At 47.4% G+C, this 17,665-nt stretch overlaps 1 protein-coding gene across 3 annotated transcripts in view; it reads left to right on the plus strand.

The window, feature by feature from the left end:
* Positions 1-17,665, plus strand: part of TEX14 (testis expressed 14) — a 161,482-nt gene that overhangs the window by 73,982 nt on the left and 69,835 nt on the right. For 2 of the 3 annotated variants that reach the window (XM_011979187.1, XM_011979188.1), the window contains exons 4-10: positions 5,091-5,256; positions 6,423-6,559; positions 10,592-10,673; positions 11,934-12,064; positions 12,891-13,004; positions 15,064-15,187; positions 17,252-17,430. In XM_011979187.1, the coding sequence (XP_011834577.1) occupies positions 5,091-5,256; positions 6,423-6,559; positions 10,592-10,673; positions 11,934-12,064; positions 12,891-13,004; positions 15,064-15,187; positions 17,252-17,430 (933 nt within the window). Of the gene's footprint in view, positions 1-5,090; positions 5,257-6,422; positions 6,560-10,591; positions 10,674-11,915; positions 12,065-12,890; positions 13,005-15,063; positions 15,188-17,251; positions 17,431-17,665 lie in introns of all 3 variants that reach the window. The other variant, XM_011979186.1, reaches the window with a different exon arrangement.

A 17,665-nucleotide genomic window follows, 5' to 3' on the forward strand; every position in this document is an offset into this window, starting at 1 on the left:
GGAGATTTTCTTTCTCTCTTTCTCTCTTTCTCTCTCTCTTTCTCTCTTTCTCTCTCTCTTTCTCTCTTTCTCTCTCTCTTTCTCTCTTTCTCTCTCTCTTTCTCTCTTTCTCTCTCTCTCTCTCTCTCTCTTTCTTTCTTTCTTTCTTCTTTCATTTTGATACAGTGTCTTGGTCTGTCGCCCAGGCTGGAGTGCAGTGGCACGATCTTGGCTCACTGCAACCTCCGCCTCCTGGGTTGAAGAGATTCTCCTGCCTGAGCCTCCTGAGTAACTGGAACTACAGCACCCGCCACCGTGGCCGGCTAAATTTTTTTGTATTTTTAGTAGAGACAGGGTTTCACCATGTTGACAAGGATGGTCTTGATCTCCTGACCTCGTGATCCACCCACCTTGGCCTTCCAAAGTGCTGGGATTACAGGCGTGAGCCACTGCGCCCGGCAACATTTGGGAGATTTCAAATTAAAAACTGGGATTTCTGGCTCTTGGAAATTCGGAATATCTGGCTTTCCTGGCTGCCTTTCCTGCCCAACAGCAATAGATCCCTGACCCTCCTCAGAGAAAGCCTAAACCCAGTTACTTGGTCCAGCAGGCATCTGATTTGTGACTTCAATAGGTCCAGTCCATCACAGCATTTCCACTGCGCATATAATAGGAATAAAACCTCCTGGCTGGGTGTGGTGGCTCACACCTATAATCCTAGCACATTGGGAGGCTGACGCGGGTGGATCATCTGAAGTCGGGCGTTCGAGACCAGCCTGGCCAACATGGTGAAACCCCATCTCTACAAAAAATACAAAAAGTAGCCAGGCATAGTGGCGTGTGCCTGTAATCCCAGTTATCTGGAAGGCTGAGGCAGGAGAATTGCTGCTGGAACCCTGGAAGCAGAGGCTGCAGTGAGCCAAGACTGCGCCACTGCACTCCAGCCTGGGTGACAGAGCAAGACTCCATCTCAAAAAAAAAAAAAAAAAAAAAAAAGAAGCCTCCTGGCTGGGTGTGGTGGCTCATACCTAAAATCCCATCACTTTGAGAGGCTGAGGCAGACGGATCACCTGAGGTCAGGAATTCAACACCAGCCTGGACAACATGGCAAAACTAAAAATACAAAAATCAGTCAGGTGTGGTGGCGTGCGCCTGTAGTCCCAGGTACTCAGGAGGGTGAGGCAGGAGAATCGCTTGAACCCAGGAAGCAGAAGTTGCAGTGAGCCAAGATCGCACCACTGTACTCCACCTAGGAAACAGAGCAAGACTTCATCAAAAACAAAAAAAGGAATAAAGCCTCCTCCCAGAAATTCCCCTTCACCTTGATCAGATAAAAAATTTTTTAAACTTTTTTTTCCTGGTACCTCTATGCAGCTAATCATCAGATATTTTTTAAGTCACATGAAAATGTTCCTAACAACAAAATAACAAAGCCATAGGGGTTTGCCATCCTCTCTTGTTCTTGTCCATTTCCACTTCCTTCCTGGCACTGCCTGGCATTACAAGTGGCCTTCCTGGATACTTGAAAGAGGGAACTTCTTTAAACTCTGAGGTCTTCAGAAGCTGAGCTCCTTCCTAGTCTCAGCTGTGTCATTACTACTATGCACCATATCATGGGCTAGTCTCAATTCCCTGATCTTGAAAATTAAAGGTTTGAATGGTTTGATCTTTAAAGAAATCAGCTTTAAGCCTGGACAAAGCAGTTGTAAATGCAGATGACTATAAAATATTTCAATTTTTATCTGTATTTTTTTATACAGGCTTTTAAAAAACAGTTTATGTTTTCTGAACACAGTTATACTGTCATACAGAATATGAAAGTGATGATGGTCATGACTATTTCACTCAAGGCATTGTTTATACACCTTGTTCCAGTAATTAAAAGAAGTGGGAAATAGCGGGGCTTGGTGGCTCATGCCTGTAATCCCAGCACTTTGGGAGGCCGAGGTGAGTGGATCACCTGAGGTCAAGTTTGAGATCAGCCTGGCCAACAAGGTGAAACCCCATCTCTACTAAAAATACAAAAATTAGCCAGCCGTGGTGGTGGGCACCTGTAATGCTAGCTACTCAGGAGGATGAGGCAGGAGAATTGCTTGCACCCAAGAGGCGGAGGTCGCAGTGAGCCAAGATCATGCCACTGCACTCCAGCCTGGGTGACTAGAGCGAGACTATCTCAAAAAAAAAAAAGTGGGAAAAACTGAAGAAAAAAGATGTTGCATTTTTGCTGAAGAACTGCAGGCTGTCCCAATATGGCCTCCATACAACACGGGTATATGCAAATATCAGCTGAGCCAGTCCCCATGCTGCTTTTATTTATTTTTTTTTTTTGGTATAGACAGGGTCTCTGTTGCCCAGGCTGGTCTCAGAACTCCTGGGCTCAAACAATCCTCCCACCTCACCTCCCAAAGTGCTGGGATTACAGGTGTGAGCTACTGCATCTGGCTGACCCATTTCCTTCCGGGCTTTGAAATTAAACAATACAGTAGAGACAGTAGAGCGTGTGTGAGTCAAGAAAAATTCTGGAAGGAAACACAACAAAATGTTCATTGTTTTAAGTTACCTCTGGTTACTTAATTCTCATACTAATTGGCTTTTTTCTTTGTACTTTTCTAAGCTTCCAACTTTTCCTCCCCTAAGCAATCTTATAACCAACCCCTCTACAACACACACACATAAAATACAAAAGCTGCCAGGCGCAGTGGCTCACGTCTATAATCCCAGCACTTTGGGAGACTGAGGCGGGTGGACCATGAGGTCAATAGTTCGAGACCAACCTGGCCAACATAGTAAAACCTCGCCTCTACTAAGAATACAAAAATTAGGGCGGATGCGGTGGCTCACGCCTGTAATCCCAGCGCTTTGGGAGGCTGAGGGGGGCGGATCATGAGGTCAGGAGATGGAAACCATCCTAGCTAACACGGTGAAACCCGTCTCTACTAAAAATACAAAAAATTAGCTGGGTGCGGTGGCACACGCTGGTAGTCCCAGCTACTAGGGAGGCTGAGGCAGGAGAATCACTTGAACCCGGGAGGTGCAGATTGCAGTGAGCCGAGATTGTGCCACTGCACTCCAGCCTGGGGAACAAGAACGAGACTTCATCTAAAAAAAAAAAAAAAAAAACCCAAAAAACAAAAAAGAAGATGGTAAGACATTATACAAAGCTGTTTTTGCAGCAAGGAGGATATTGTGGTTCCCACAATGCACTGTGCTGAACTGCTTCTCTGCCCAGCAGTGGGAGAGAGCCTGCAGTGAGAACCAATGGGATCAGTGGTTCCTATATGCCTGGGTGCAGGCAAGCCTCATTAATACCACCAGGGGAATTTGAAAAATAAAACAAAACCAAACCACATTCCTGGGTCCTGTGCTTGCAAGTTTTGTTTCAGTCAGTGTAAGGTATAGTCTGAGAATCTGTGCTTTTGACAGATATCCCAGCGGCTTATTTTATTTATTTATTTATTTTTGAGACGGAGTCTCGCTCTGTCACCCAGGCTGGAGTGCAGTGGCTGGATCTGAGCTCACTGCAAGCTCCGCCTCCCGGGTTCACGCCATTCTCCTGCCTCAGTCTCCCGAGTAGCTGGGACTACAGGTGCCCGCCACCTCGCCCGGCTAGTTTTTGTATTTTTTAGTAGAGACAGGGTTTCACCATGTTACCCAGGATGGTCTCGATCTCCTGACCTCGTGATCCACCCATCTCAGCCTCCCAAAGTGCTGGGATTATAGGCTTGAGCCACCGCGCCCGGCTGCGGCTTATTAACTAAATTATGATACACCCATTCATTGGCATACTATGCAGCTGTTAAAAAGAATGGAGGTGCCTTGTAGTTTCTCGTATGGCAATTTCTCCAGGATAGATTCTTAAATGAAAATACATAGGCCGGGCACAGTGGCTCACGCTTATAATCCCAGCACTTTGGGAAGCTGAGGCGGGTGGATCACCTGGAGTTCGAGACCAGCCTGGCCAACATGGTGAAACCATGTCTCTATGTCTCTACTAAAAATACAAAAAGTTACTGGGCGTGGGTGGCGGGCACCTGTAATCCCAGCTACTTGGGAGGCTGAGGCAGAAGAACCACTTGAGCCTGGGAGGCGGAGGTTGCAGTGAGCTGAGATCGTGCCTCTAGCCTGGGTGACAAGAGCAGAACTCTGCCTCCAAAAAAGAAAAAAAAAAGAGAAAGGAAAATATGTAGATACAGAAGAGTTTGTATAGTGTATTCTTATCTATACTTGTATATACCTAGAACATTTCTAGAAGGATACAAAAACTTGTAATAGTAATTGCATCTTGGTAAGAGAACTGGGTGTCTGGAGTTGGAGGACTTTTTTCTTATCTTCTCTTCGTCATCCTTTTATTTTCTTTCTTCCTCCTCTTTTTCTTCTTCCTCTTCTTCCTCTTCCTCTTCATCCTCTTCCTCCTCTTCCTCTTCCTCTTCTTCTTTTTTTTTTCCCTTCCCCCCTCCTCTTATTTGTGTTTCTTTTTCAGTTAAAGAGAGAGTTCCCCGGTGATTCTCATGTGTAGCCAGGTTAGGAAACTAAGGCTATACATCATATCCTCACTGTATCCTGGACACATTAAAGGCTGTCACTTCATGCCTCAGAGAGTTTACTGGCTTTGGTGAAATTTTTCTGAGGTGTAGATCCTTGACTGTGTTGCTAATGCCAAGATTTTGTGGGCCTCTACCACAGGATCTTTTTGGGGGACTGTGGGAAGACATTCTCAAATGAGAGAGCTGGCACCTTGTTAGGCTGTGCTTGACTAGCCTGATCCCAGGACACTGCAGATGTGAAGACATTGTTTCCGTGCAGCCAATATCAGGGTACTGGGGAAAGAAAATTGGATTTGGAACCAGGTCTATGCCTGGGAATGAACCTCAGCTGGAGGTTGATACCTGGAAATGATACTTCCTTGAAGGGTTGAGTGAAGGAGGGAAAAAAGGGTGTGTGTGTGTAGAAAGTTCCTCTGGTCACAGACGGGCTTCACAAATGATGATGTTATATTCCTCGTCATCAAGGTTGCCTTGTAGAATGGGAGCCATGTGTTGCACACTGAGCCCTGCTCCATGGAATGCGGGAGCATTGCCATGGACATCCATTGTACCCATCTCCCTCCCCAGCCGCTGCTTTGATGGGAGCACCCCTGTCCATGCAGCAGCATTTTCAGGCAATCAGTGGATCCTTAGTAAACTGCTGGATGCAGGAGGTGACCTGCGACTCCACGATGAGAGGGGTCAAAACCCGAAGACTTGGGCTTTGACGGCAGGAAAGGAGCATAGCACCCAGGTAAGGGTGGGTCCCACTCTGTAGCCATGCCCAGTAGAAGAGCACTGGACTGAGAGTCAGGCTCCCAGTGGTCAGCACAGAGCGTGCAGTGGCCTTAGCTTTGGCACTGGACTCTCAAGCTTGGATCAAAGCAAGTTAGCCAGCTGCGAAACTTCCGGCAGTTCTAGTGAACCTTTCTACTCATCCATTCTGTGGGAAAGGCAAACAACTGTAACTTTGTCTGACCTATTTAACTAGCACTTACCATGACTCAGATGTTGTTTTAAATGTTTTTTATATATTAAGTCACTTTAATCTTCACAACAACCTCTCAGGTAAGTACTATTATTGTCCTTATTGTACAGGTGGGGAAACTGAGGCCCACTGACATTAAGTAACTTTGCTTGGCAGGTGGAAATTGTTTTTTTTTTTTGGGGGGGGTGGGGGGAAGGAGTCTGTTGCCCAGGCTGGAGTGCAGTGGCATGAGCTCAGCATGAGCACACCAACACACTCAGCTTTTTTTTTTTTTTTTTGAGATGGCATGTTGCTCTGTCACCCAGACTAGAATGCAGTGGTGCGATCTTGGCTCACTGCAACCTCTGCCTCCTGGGTTCAAGCAGTTCTTCTGCCTCAGCCTCCTGAGTAGCTCAGATTACAGGCATGCACCACCACACTGAGCTCACTTTTGTATTTTCAGTAGAGACGGGGTTTCTCCATGTTGGCAAGGCTGGTCTTGAACTCCTGACTCAGGTGATTCGCCCACCTCGGCCTCCCAAAGTGCTGTGATTACAGGCATGAGCCATCGCGCCCGGCTGGTGTGATGTGTTTTAATGAAGACTAAATAACATAAATGTAAAACTCAAAGGGCAGGTACAGTGCCAGGCCCCTCTGTGTGCAGTCTCCTTTCTGGGGCTCCTGCTTATTAGCTGTTGGGCCTTGGACCAGCAGTTTTACTCCTCTTGGCCTTGGTTTCCTCATCTGTTGAAGGAGGGAGTTGGAGGAAATTGTTGCCCTAAATCCTGTCCCTGAAAACATTCCATACCTTTAGAAAATCACCTGGGCCCTTTCCTTTTGAGAGATTTTTCTGTTGGGGGCTCTCAGTTCCTCGGACCATTTGTCTTCACACCCAGGCTTCCATTCCATTGAGAACTGGTGTGCCCGCATTGGGCGTCTCTGATGTTTTGCAGATAGTGGAGTTCATGCAGCGCTGTGCCTTACACATGCAGGCCATCATCCAGGGCTTCTCTTACGACCTCCTGAAGAAGATAGACTCCCCGCAGCGGCTTGTCTACAGCCCGCCCTGGTTTGGGAGCCTTGTGCAGGGGTGAGTACTGCCTCAAGCAGAGTGGGATATTCTCCATCACCCAGCCTTCCTTGTGGGAGCCCTACAGCATGGGTTGCTTCGGCTCCTCCACATCAGTGCCCTCTGGCATCTGGCTCATCCAAAGGGGCGTGCTTGGAAAGAAAAGGCTTGGCCCTGATGAAGGAAGGCCAGAGGATCACCTTTGGCCCTCTCTTCCCTCTCCCCAGAAGGTCTGAGAGGAATGAGTGTGGGCTCCAGTGGAAACTACCCTGTGTTTAGCAGAAGGGGAACATCTCAGGTCTGAGGAGCCCAGCAGAAAACCCTTACCCAGCAGGACACCTTTCTGGCTTTTTCGTCATCTCCTGAACAACAGAAAGAGTGTTCCTTTATTACTAAGGTTGCAAAAGACCACAAATGCTTAACTTACAGTTTCTTCGGCTATTTTCAGCTGATATGAGAGACTTGCTGCCAGCTGGATGGGCAGCCCCCTCCTTTTCCATCACAGCTGCAGGAGGTGGGCTCTGTGCTTCTCTCCGTGCTCAGGGTTAAGCTTGGAAGGGAGGAGTGTCATTTCAACTTCTCTGGGATTGGTTGACTTAGGGTTTGTATGTAGAAAGTCCTTCCCGTTTGGCTTTTCTCTGATGGCATCTCTTTCTGTAAGCAGGGTAGGTGGGCTCACCACACTTTTGCAGGCTTCCTTGTCCTGTCATTCATGCACTTCAAGTCCTGACTTTCCTCTGATGATTGGATACTCCTGGCTCCTCAGGCGAGATGAGTTCATGATCCCGTTAACTCCTAGCTGCTGTGCTGCCTGCCACTCTGACCAGTTTTGGCTCTTTACTCAGTATCCAGAATGACCTTTTAAAAATGGAAATCAGGTAGCTGAGTGCAGTGGCTCACACCTGTAATCACTTTGGGAGGCTGAGGTGGGCGGATCACCTGAGGTCAGGAGTTCGAGACCAGCCTGGCCAACATGAGGAAACCCTGTCTCTACTAAAAATACAAAAATTAGCCGGGTGTGGTGGCATGCACCTGTAATCCCAGCTACTCAGGAGGCTGAGGCAGGAGAATCACTTGAACCCAGGAGGCGGAAGTTGCAGTGAGCCAAGATCGCACCACTGCACTCCAACCTGGGTGACAGAGCAACAGACCGTCTCAAAAAAAAAAGCCTAGTGTGTTGGTGTGCTCCTCATAGTTCCAGCTACTCTGGAGGCTGAGGTGAGAGAATCGCTGGAATCTGGGAGGTGGAGGTTGCAGCAAGCCAATATCATGCAACTGCACTCCAGACTGGGTGACAGAGCGAGATCCTGTCTCAAAAAATTAAAATAAAATAAAGTAATCAAACAAAAAATAAAATAATAGAAATCAGGTTGTACCACTCTGCTAAAACTCCTTAAGGACCTTCCCTGTGGCTATTAGGTTAAGTTCAGAAATCCCTTATCTGGCCTTGGAGGCCCTGCCTCATCCAAGCCCTCCCACTTCATCTCCTCCCTCTGCCCCTGGTGCTTGTATGGAGACCCCTTCTTCAGAGTTTAGAGAATTGTCATAGTTTGCAATTATTTTATTTGTATATGTTCTTCTCCAGTTTTCCAATTAAATTGTGAATTCCAAGAGGGCAGGGTCTGTGTCTGTCCTCTTCATTGCTACTAACCCTTAGCTGCTTGGTGCATGGTAGGGCTCTGTAGAAGGAGAAGAGGCTCATGAGTGAGCCTGAAAGGAAAACCCAAGTGTAAGAGTGGGTGAGCTTTTACAGTCTTACTTATCTAGATACAGCATCGAGTTTAGAATTAGATGAAGCATTCTTATGGGGTTAATGGAATGTTTACATGGAAATACACTTCCCCCACCTTTTTTTTTTTTTTTTTTTTGAGACTGAGTCTTACTCTGTCGCCCAGGCAGGAGTCCGTGCAATCTTGGCTCACTGCAACCTCTGTCTCCTGGGTTCAAGCAATTCTCCTGCCTCGGCCTCCTGAGTAGCTGGGATTAATATAAAATTAGCACACCTGGCTAATTTTATATTTTCAGTAGAGATGGGGTTTCACCATGGCCAGGCTGGTCTGGAATTCCTGACCTCAAGTGATCCACCCGCCTCTGCCTCCTGAAATGCTGGGATTACAGGCGTGAGCCACTGTGCCTGCCCCCCTTCTCTTAATGTAAAAAACCACACAAATTCTTGAAATTAGAGTTAGCCTTTGAGATTTGTGAGTGGTACTATGTCAGATAAGATTCCTCACACGTGTGTTTGCACAGAGCTTGTACTAGGAAAAGAAGAAAAGCACTGAGTTGAGGACCAATGGCTGTAGATGACTGGAGTTAGTTTTTTCTCCCCTTAACCCAGCCGAGTTTAGTTATATAGATGTGTGCTGAGAAATTTAGGTAGGAGAGCAGGAAATGTTGATCTGAACTGCAGTTGTTGTCCAGGTCACTGTTTGAGAACACTCGGCTCTTTTGCTTAAAAAGAACTCTCCGCTCCAAAGAGCCACGTACTGCCCAGAGATTCCAGAGTGGAAGGCAGGAGGCCTTGTCACTGGTTACCTCCAGTTCCACTGCTGCTGGAGGCTGACACCGTCACTGTCAGCACAAGTTCTGTTCCCCTGGGCAAGAAACGGTTCACTGTCTCTTAGATCTTCTGAGGCCTAAGCACATAAGCCTTATTTTAAGAAGAGGCTGATGATTTGGTGTAGAAAAGTGGCCTTTTTCTTAGGGCCTGTCTACTCAAGTGAGAGTGACCATATAGCTTATTATCTGTTGGCTGTTTCCAGAGTGAAAGGGAGACTATCAATAATGGTGCTGAGATACCAGGTGTAAACTGGGATGCTCAGTTTATCTCAGTCTAAACTTCAGAGTCTTCTCCTCAATAGCATAGCAGCTTAAAGCAGATACGGGACAGCTTGGCACTGATGAGTTGCTGAGGAAATAGAAAAGAAGTAAAGCGTTTACATGTGTTCTCTAGTAGTGGCATGTGGGGCCTCACAGACCTGAGGTAGGCTGGCCCTGAATATGCACCGTCCCCCAGCTCCTTTGCCATTTGCCAAGAAAAGGAAAGTGCCTCTGGTGGTGGTAGGTTGTTTTTTCCTTCAGTCTGAGCTGAAAGTACTCAACTGGCAAGCATTAACTGAGCACCTACTGCATGGCACCATGCCAGATTCTGGGAACCAAAGAAATACAAGGCATCACCCCATCTTCCAAGACAACTTCAGTGAAGGGGTACCCTGATGCACAGGTGATGGTTTGGGTGTGGAATGTGAGAAGAACAGTGGCTGGAATGAGCAACATCAGGGTCTGGTCACTGCTGCATTTTATGACCTCAGGCCAGCAAATTTCCTGTTCCTGGGCTTCATTTTTTTGCCTATAAAATGAAAAAACTGAACGAGATGTGCTTATGGTTATTTCCAACTCTGACCATCTGTATTTGTTATCTATTGCTGTATAATGAATCACCCCCAAACTTAGCAGCCTCAAACAACGTTTTTATCTCACACAATTTCTGTAGGTCAGGAATCAGGGAATGGTTTAACTAGGTTGTTCTGGCTCAGAGTTTCTAAAGAAGTTGCAGTTAAGATGTTAGTTAGGGCTGTATTCATCTGAAGGCTTGACTGAGGATGGACAGTTCAGTTCCAAGATGGCTCGTTTACATGGCTGGCAAATTGGTGCTGGGCATTGAGCCTCCCCCTAGGGCTGCTCATATCATGTCCTCATATCATGGCAGCTGGCAGAGCAAATGATCCAAGAGAGATCAGGGCCAAAGCCTTGGTAGATTTAGCCTCAAAGTGACAGACCATCACTGTTTTGCACTGTTAACAGTCAAAAATGAGTTAACAGGTCAACCCCGTCTGACCTGTGAGTGCCTACACAAGGTTATGCATACTGGTAAGTGAGAATCATAGAGGCCCTCTCAGAGGCTGGCTATTACATCATCTCTAGTTTTGTAACAAAAAGTCTAGCAGTAAAGACAAAATCAACTATACCTTCTGAAAACTTGGCTCAGCATTATTCTTCTGGATATGAGTGGTTAATTGAGTTTTTTTTTTTTCCTCTTTTAAATATTTCTAGAAACCCCAATGGCTCTCCTAACCGACTGCTTAAAGCTGGAGTCATTTCTGCTCAAAATATCTACAGCTTTGGTTTTGGGAAGGTAAGAGGTTGCCACTGACAGCCAGTGTTTTCTGGACTAACTGGAGAATCATCGGGCCCCATCTCCTACCTTTGTCCAACTCCTGCCTCCTTATCCTTACCAAAGTGGTGTTCTTTTCTTTTTTGTCCCTATTGAGGGAGAAGTATGTCTTAGTGTTGCTGTCTTACTAACAAATTGTGAAACCCCCAGAGAATTCCCTTGGATGACCCTGGGCTAGACTTAAGTTTAGAAAATGATCTTTTAATTAATTAATTAATTTTTAGTTTTAAATTTAAAAAAAATTTTTTTTTTTTTTTGAGACAGAGTCTGGCTCTGTTGCCCAGGGTGGAGTGCAGTGGCGCGATCTCGGCTCACTGCAGCAACCTCTGCCTACTGGGTTCAAACAATTCTTGTGCCTCAATCCTCCCAAGTAGGTGGGATCACAGGCATGTGCCACCATGCCTGGTTACTTGTATTTTTAGTAGAGATGGGATTTCACCATGTTGCCCAGGCTGGTGTCAATCTTCTGGACTCAAGCAATCCATCCACCTTGGCCTCTCAAAGTGCTGGGATTACAGGCGTGAGCCAACTCGCCTAGCCCTACTGCGCGTTCTGTTTGTTGTGCTGAGGCAGCCTTGGGGGGGCGGGGAGGAGGAATATCTGATTTGGCCGCACACAATCCTGGGTGCTGTGGGGGCCACAATGGGCTTCTCAGTCCCAGCCATGGCACTTGAGGCATCTGACTTCTTTCTATGAGCCTCAGTTTCTTCACAGAAAAGAATAAAAGGGAAATAACATACAACCTTGAAAGTTTTTAGAAAGATTAAAGATAATATAAAGAATTGTGGTGAGGCCTGGTGGCTCACGTCTATAATCTTAGCACTTTGGGAGACCAAGGTGGGTGGATCACTTGGGCCCAGGAGTTTGACACCAGCCAACATGGCAAAAGCCCATCTCTATTAAAAAAAAAAAAAAAATTAGCCAGGTGTGGTGGTGCATGCTTGTAATCCCAGCTGCTTGGGAGGGTGGAGTGAGAGGATCGCTTGAGCCCAGGAGGTCAAGGCTGCAGTGAGCCAAGATCATGTCATATGCCGCAGCCTGGGTGACAGAGTGATACCCTGTCTCAAAAAAAAAAAAAAAAAAAAAAGGGCCTAGTGCACAGGGGTATTCAGAAAGTTGATAAATAGCAATTATCATTCTTTTAGCTGGCTGATAGGATTCCGGATGTGTTCTGCTTTTCCTCCCTTCTCCCCCTAATTTGAGGCTATGCCTTGGTTTCAGTTTTATCTCACAGGGGCAACACAGATCGCCTATCTAGGATCTCTTCTGGTCATTGGAGAAAAGGAAGTGATTCAAGCTGATGATGAGCCCACCTTCTCTTTCTTCAGCGGTCCCTACATGGTCATGACCAAGTAAGTGGGGGCTGGCCAGTGGGAGGTCTGATTGAGTTTCAAGGGAAGAGTGTGGGCTGCATGTGACTTCCTTATATGTGGGGAGTTTCTACTCAAACACAGGGAACACATTAGAACATCTGTCTAAATCAGGGTTTCTCAGCCAGGACACTATTACCATTTTTGGCCAGATGATCCTTTGTTGTTGGGAGTAGTCCTGTGCATTGTAGGATGTTTAGAAGCCCCTGGTCTCTACCCATTAGTGCCAGTTACAGTCCCTTACAGCCCCCACAGCTGTGACAACTGTCTTACAGACATTGCCAAATGTCCTCTGGGGGAGAACCACTGCTCTGAAAGATTACTCATTACAATATTTTAATGTCTTTGCTTGCTAAAGATTTAGAGGCAGCTTGGTAGTGACTATCTTGCCTCTGATACAGGCCAAGGGTAATGAAGCCCCTATAGAAGCTGTGTTATTGCTACTGCCTTTGCCCAAGTCTTTACCATCCCTCACCTGGACTGGTCTCCTAACTGGCTTCCCATTCTCTGGACCACCCCTCCCCTACCCATTCCCCACACTGCCAGTACCATTGTGCTTTTGAATACAAACCTGATCAAGTCACTCCCTCCCTTGCATTCAGTGACGACTTCCCACCACCTATACCTAAGTTCTCCAAGGTGCTTTAGTACCTGGAGGTAGTGGGAGGGAGGACCCAGTAGTGCCCAGTGGGCATTGCAAGTTCTATGTGGAGACCACTTCTCTGGTCCTTGCTTAGGAAAGCTCATTCATTGAAGGAGTAAGTGGCTGCTCACTCCCTTCTGCTGAAACTCTTTCCTGTCCTTGTAGCCTGGTATGGAACGGGAGCAGGGTCACAGTGAAAGAGCTGAATCTCCCCACCCACCCACACTGCAGCAAGCTGCGGCTGGCCGACTTGTTAATTGCTGAGCAGGAACACAGCAGGTGAGAAGGAAGCCCAAGGCCCAGGCCCCTTATAGGTCTAGGTCTCTCTACAGACCCAGGTTCTGGGCTATTCAGCTCTGTGCCTGGGATAGGGAGCTCCAGCCCCTCTCAGTCTCAACATTTCCTGACTGTTGAAATTGATTGACTTGACTTACAAGGGCTGCCAAGAAAGAGGAAGAGAAATTAATGAGTAGCCTGAGCAGTGGGGACAGTGGTGGTGAGGGCCTGTGTCTGTTAGCTGCCCTGTAACCCATGTCTCTGAATGCGGCAGCCTCCATGCAGGCCCTTCTGGTTATTATGCTACAATCCCTGAGTCCCACCCTCTTTGGGCCCTGTACCCATCAGGACAACATGTGGCTATCCTGTTTTCATAGAGAAATGGCTTGCTTAAGATCCAGATGTCTGAGGACATGTCTCATGTCCATTGAGGACAGGCTCATGGGTCTCTGGACCTTAGGGCTCCTGTGGCTCCAGAGTTAGGTCCTTCTGCTCTTGCTAAGACAGGGTCTTGATTCATTCATTCAGTGGACCCAGAGTTAGGTCATTCTGCACTTGCTAGGACAGGTTCTTGATTCATTCGTTCAGTGGACCCAGGCTCATCGAGCTTTCTCCTGAGAAGGCTCCTCAACTCCTGCAGGAGGCATGTAGAGGGGCTACATTCTTTTTTTTGTGGAAATCGACTTGAAGGGACCAAAGGAAGCTTTAAGAAGGAGCCTGGGCAGCATAGACTTTGACATGAGACTAAGTCGGGTGTGCAAACTTGGATGAATTCCTGACATATTTCTTCCTCTTTTTTGGGGGGGTGGCGGTGGGGATTGAGTCTCACTCCGTCACCCAGGCTGGAGTGCAGTGGTACGATCTAGGCTCACTGCAACCTCCACCTCCTGGGCTCAAGTGATTCCCGGGCCTCAGCCTCCTGAGTAGCTGGGACTACTGGCATGTGCCACTACACCTGGCTAACTTTTGTATTTTCAGTAGAGACAGGGTTTCATCATTTTGGCCAGGCTGGCCTCAAACTCCTGATTTCAAGTGATCTGCCCACCTTGGCCTCCCAAAGTGCTGGCATTACAGATATGAGCCACTGCACCAGGCCCTGACATTTCCTTGATGTTGGTCTCCTCATTTATAAAATGAGTATAATGATACATTTCTTGCAGGTGGTTGTTAGGATCTGAGATGATATATGCAAAGAATACAGGAGCTCTTAGCCACATTGCCATTGTTGTCATTGATGGCTCTAAGCTCCCAGGGTCTCGTCAGTTAGGACCACAGATTCCAACAGAAACCCTCACCAACACCTCATCCTGTTTTCTTAGAAAACATTGTATACACAAGGCCGGGTGCAATGGCTTATGCCTGTAATCCCAGCACTTTGGGAGGCCAAGGTGGGTGGATCACCTGAGGTCAGGAGTTCAAGACCAGCCTGGCCAACATGGCGAAACCCCATTTTTACTAGAAATACAAAAATTAGCTGTACATGGTGGTGGTCACCCATAATCCCAGCTACTTGGAAGGCTGAGGCAGTAGAATTGCTTGAACCCAAGAGGCAGAGGTTGCAGTGAGCCGAGATCACGCCACTGTACTCCAGACTGGGCAATAGAGTGAGACTCGGTCTCAAAAAAAAAAAAACCAAAAAAAAGCCGGGCGCGGTGGCTCAAGCCTGTAATCCCAGCACTTTGGGAGGCCGAGACGGGCGGATCACGAGGTCAGGAGATCAAGACCATCCTGGCTGACAAGGTGAAACCCTGTCTCTACTAAAAAATACAAAAAAAAAAAAAAAAACTAGCCGGGCGAGGTGACGGGCGCCTGTAGTCCCAGCTACTCGGGAGGCTGAGGCAGGAGAATGGCGTAAACCCGGGAGGCGGAGCTTGCAGTGAGCTGAGATCCAGCCACTGCACTCCAGCCTGGGCGACAGAGTGAGACTCCGTCTCAAAAAAAAAGAAAAGGAAACATCGTATACAGATGGTATTTGTTTAGAATGTGTTCAAAAGGCCTATGCCCATTTTTTCATTATGTCCTCCTCTCCCCTGCCTTTTCTGAAGCTTCTTTTCTTTTGCAGCAAGCTACGGCACCCCTACCTGCTACAGTTGATGGCTGTGTGTCTGTCCCAGGACCTGGAGAAAACTCGCCTTGTATATGAGCGCATCACTATTGGCACATTGTTCAGTGTCCTTCATGAACGAGTAAACCGCTGTTTCCATGGATTTTCCATTGCTCCCCTCCCAGTTTCTTCCTTCGTTACCCTCTTGCCCCAGCTGTGGCGATCCCATTGCTGTATGCATGGAAGATAAATATCTTTATTCTTTTGCTTTATAGGGGCTGTGTAACATGCTCTTTAAGGCTGATAAGCACATGGTCAGAACTAGTATGGTTGTATTATTGTCAGTTCTACTTTTTTTTTTTTTTGAGGGACAGAGAGTCCCTCTCTTGCCTAGGCTGGAGTGCAGTGGCGCAATCTTGGCTCATTGCAACCTCCACCTCCTGGGTTCAAGTGATTCTCCTGCCTCAGCCTCCTGAGTAGCTGGGATTACAGGTGCCCAACACCGTGCCCAGCTAATTTTTGTATTTTTTGTAAAGACGGGGTTTCACCCTGTTGGCCAGGCTGTTCTCAAACTCCTGACCTCAGATGATCCACCCACCTCGGCCTCCCAAAGTGCTGGGATTACAGGCTTCAGCCACTGTGCCCGGCCTGTCCTGCTTTTTTTTGAGACGGGGTCTTGCTCTATTGCCCAGGCTGGAGTACAGTAGTGAGATCATAGCTCACTGTAACCTCCAGCTCCTGGGCTCAAATGATCCTCCTGCATCAGCCTCCAGTGTAGCTGGGACTACAGGTACATGCCACCATGCCCAGCTAATTTTTTTTTTTTCGAGACAGAGTCTCCTTCTGTCCACCAGGCTGGAGTACAGTGGCATGATCTCTGCTCACTGCAACTTCTGCCTCCCTGGTTCAAGCAATTCTCATGCCTCAGCCTCCGAAGTAGCTGGGATTACAGGCACCCCCCACCACACCCAGCTAATTTTTGTATTTTTAGTAGAGACGGGGTTTCACCATGTTGGCCAGGATCATCTTGAACTCCTGACCTCAGGTGATCCACCCGCCTCAGCCTCCTGAAGTGCTGGGATTGCAGACTTGAGTCACTGCACCCAACCCCCACCCAGCTAATTTTTTAAATTTTAGTAGAATCATGGTCCCACTATGTTGCTTTCCCAGGCTGGTCTTGAACTCCTGCCTTAGCTTCCCAAAGTGTTGGGATTACAGGTACGAGCCACTGAGGCCAGCCTAGTCCTGCTTCTTTATCAGACATCTAAGAGTGCAATGGACCCAGAGAACACAGACACCTTTTGACTAACTATAATCCAGCAACCACTGGCTTTATTTTCCTACATTTTCATTTGTGCTCTGCCAGTTTTTTCTTTAGAGGCCTGTATCACTCCCCTCTCACCTCTCAAGTTTCCTTGGGGTTGGGAGACATCTTTCCTGGCTTGTATAGAGTCCCTGGGAAGAGTGCTTTGGCCTGAGATGTGGGTTTAGAGAGCTCCTGGAGTATTTAGGTTTTTTTCCTCCATAACTTTGCTCTAAAGATTCTAGATATAAATAAGGAGACCCCAAGAAGGGCCCTTCCCCCAAATGGCTTGCCATTCCTTCTGCCTGAGGACATCCTATTCTGTTTTTTTGTTTTTTCCCCCTTGAGTGAGGGTATTACCTTAAAGACCATTTCTCTGGGGGAGAGACCCATTAAGACTTTAGTCAGCCAGGTGCATTGATGTGAGTGACTTTCTGTCCCCTTAGAAAGCACTTTCTGGCTCATCTGACTGGGGTAGGACTTAATTGGTTATCTGCATCCTGCAGGGTCCTTTGAGCTTCTAGGTTCTCCCCAGCAGCTTGGGCTTGGACAGGGAGGGCACAGGGCAGGTTTACTGGTGGTATGGGGGGACCTCCCCTGTCAGTTTTCCCCTGGCCAATCCTGGATGCACATAACAGACTTTGAGAAATTTATTTTCATTTTTTGTGGTATGAAGCAGCTCAGCTGAGGGAAAGGAATCCAGGTTTGGATCCAGGGGGCCTGAGTCATTGGGACGTCAGGCCTTTCACTTAGCCTCACTGAGCTTTAGGTTCTCCATCTCTAAAATGGGGATCCTTAGTAGCCGTGAGGATCATATGGAAAGACTGGAAATCACAAAATGCTACAGTGTCAGAGCCCCAGTCCTTTTTTTTTTTTCCTTGGCATTTTATCTCTTGCTTGCAGCGATCCCAGTTCCCAGTGCTGCACATGGAGGTGATCGTGCACCTGCTGCTCCAGATATCTGACGCCCTGAGATACCTGCATTCCCAGGGGTTTATCCACCGCTCCCTCAGCTCCTATGCTGTCCATATCGTCTCCCCAGGTGAAGCGAGGCTGACCAACCTGGAGTACATGTTGGAAAGGTGGGCACAACATGAAGTGGGACTTTGTCCTGAAGGCAATCTCCCTTGGGGACCTCTCCTGTAGAGATAGAATCTGATCTGGGTGGGACTCCTCATTGGTGAGATGAACCTGCCCATCAGTTGATGAACCTGTCCCAAATGCCTTACCCTGTCTGCCAAGGCTAGAGGAATTTGGAGACATTTTAATAAACATTTAACAAGTATGATCTCGTATTAGCTAATGTGTATAAATGCT

The sequence above is a fragment of the Mandrillus leucophaeus genome, unplaced genomic scaffold (assembly GCF_000951045.1).
Source record: "Mandrillus leucophaeus isolate KB7577 unplaced genomic scaffold, Mleu.le_1.0 Scaffold20, whole genome shotgun sequence".
NCBI lineage: Eukaryota > Metazoa > Chordata > Mammalia > Primates > Cercopithecidae > Mandrillus > Mandrillus leucophaeus.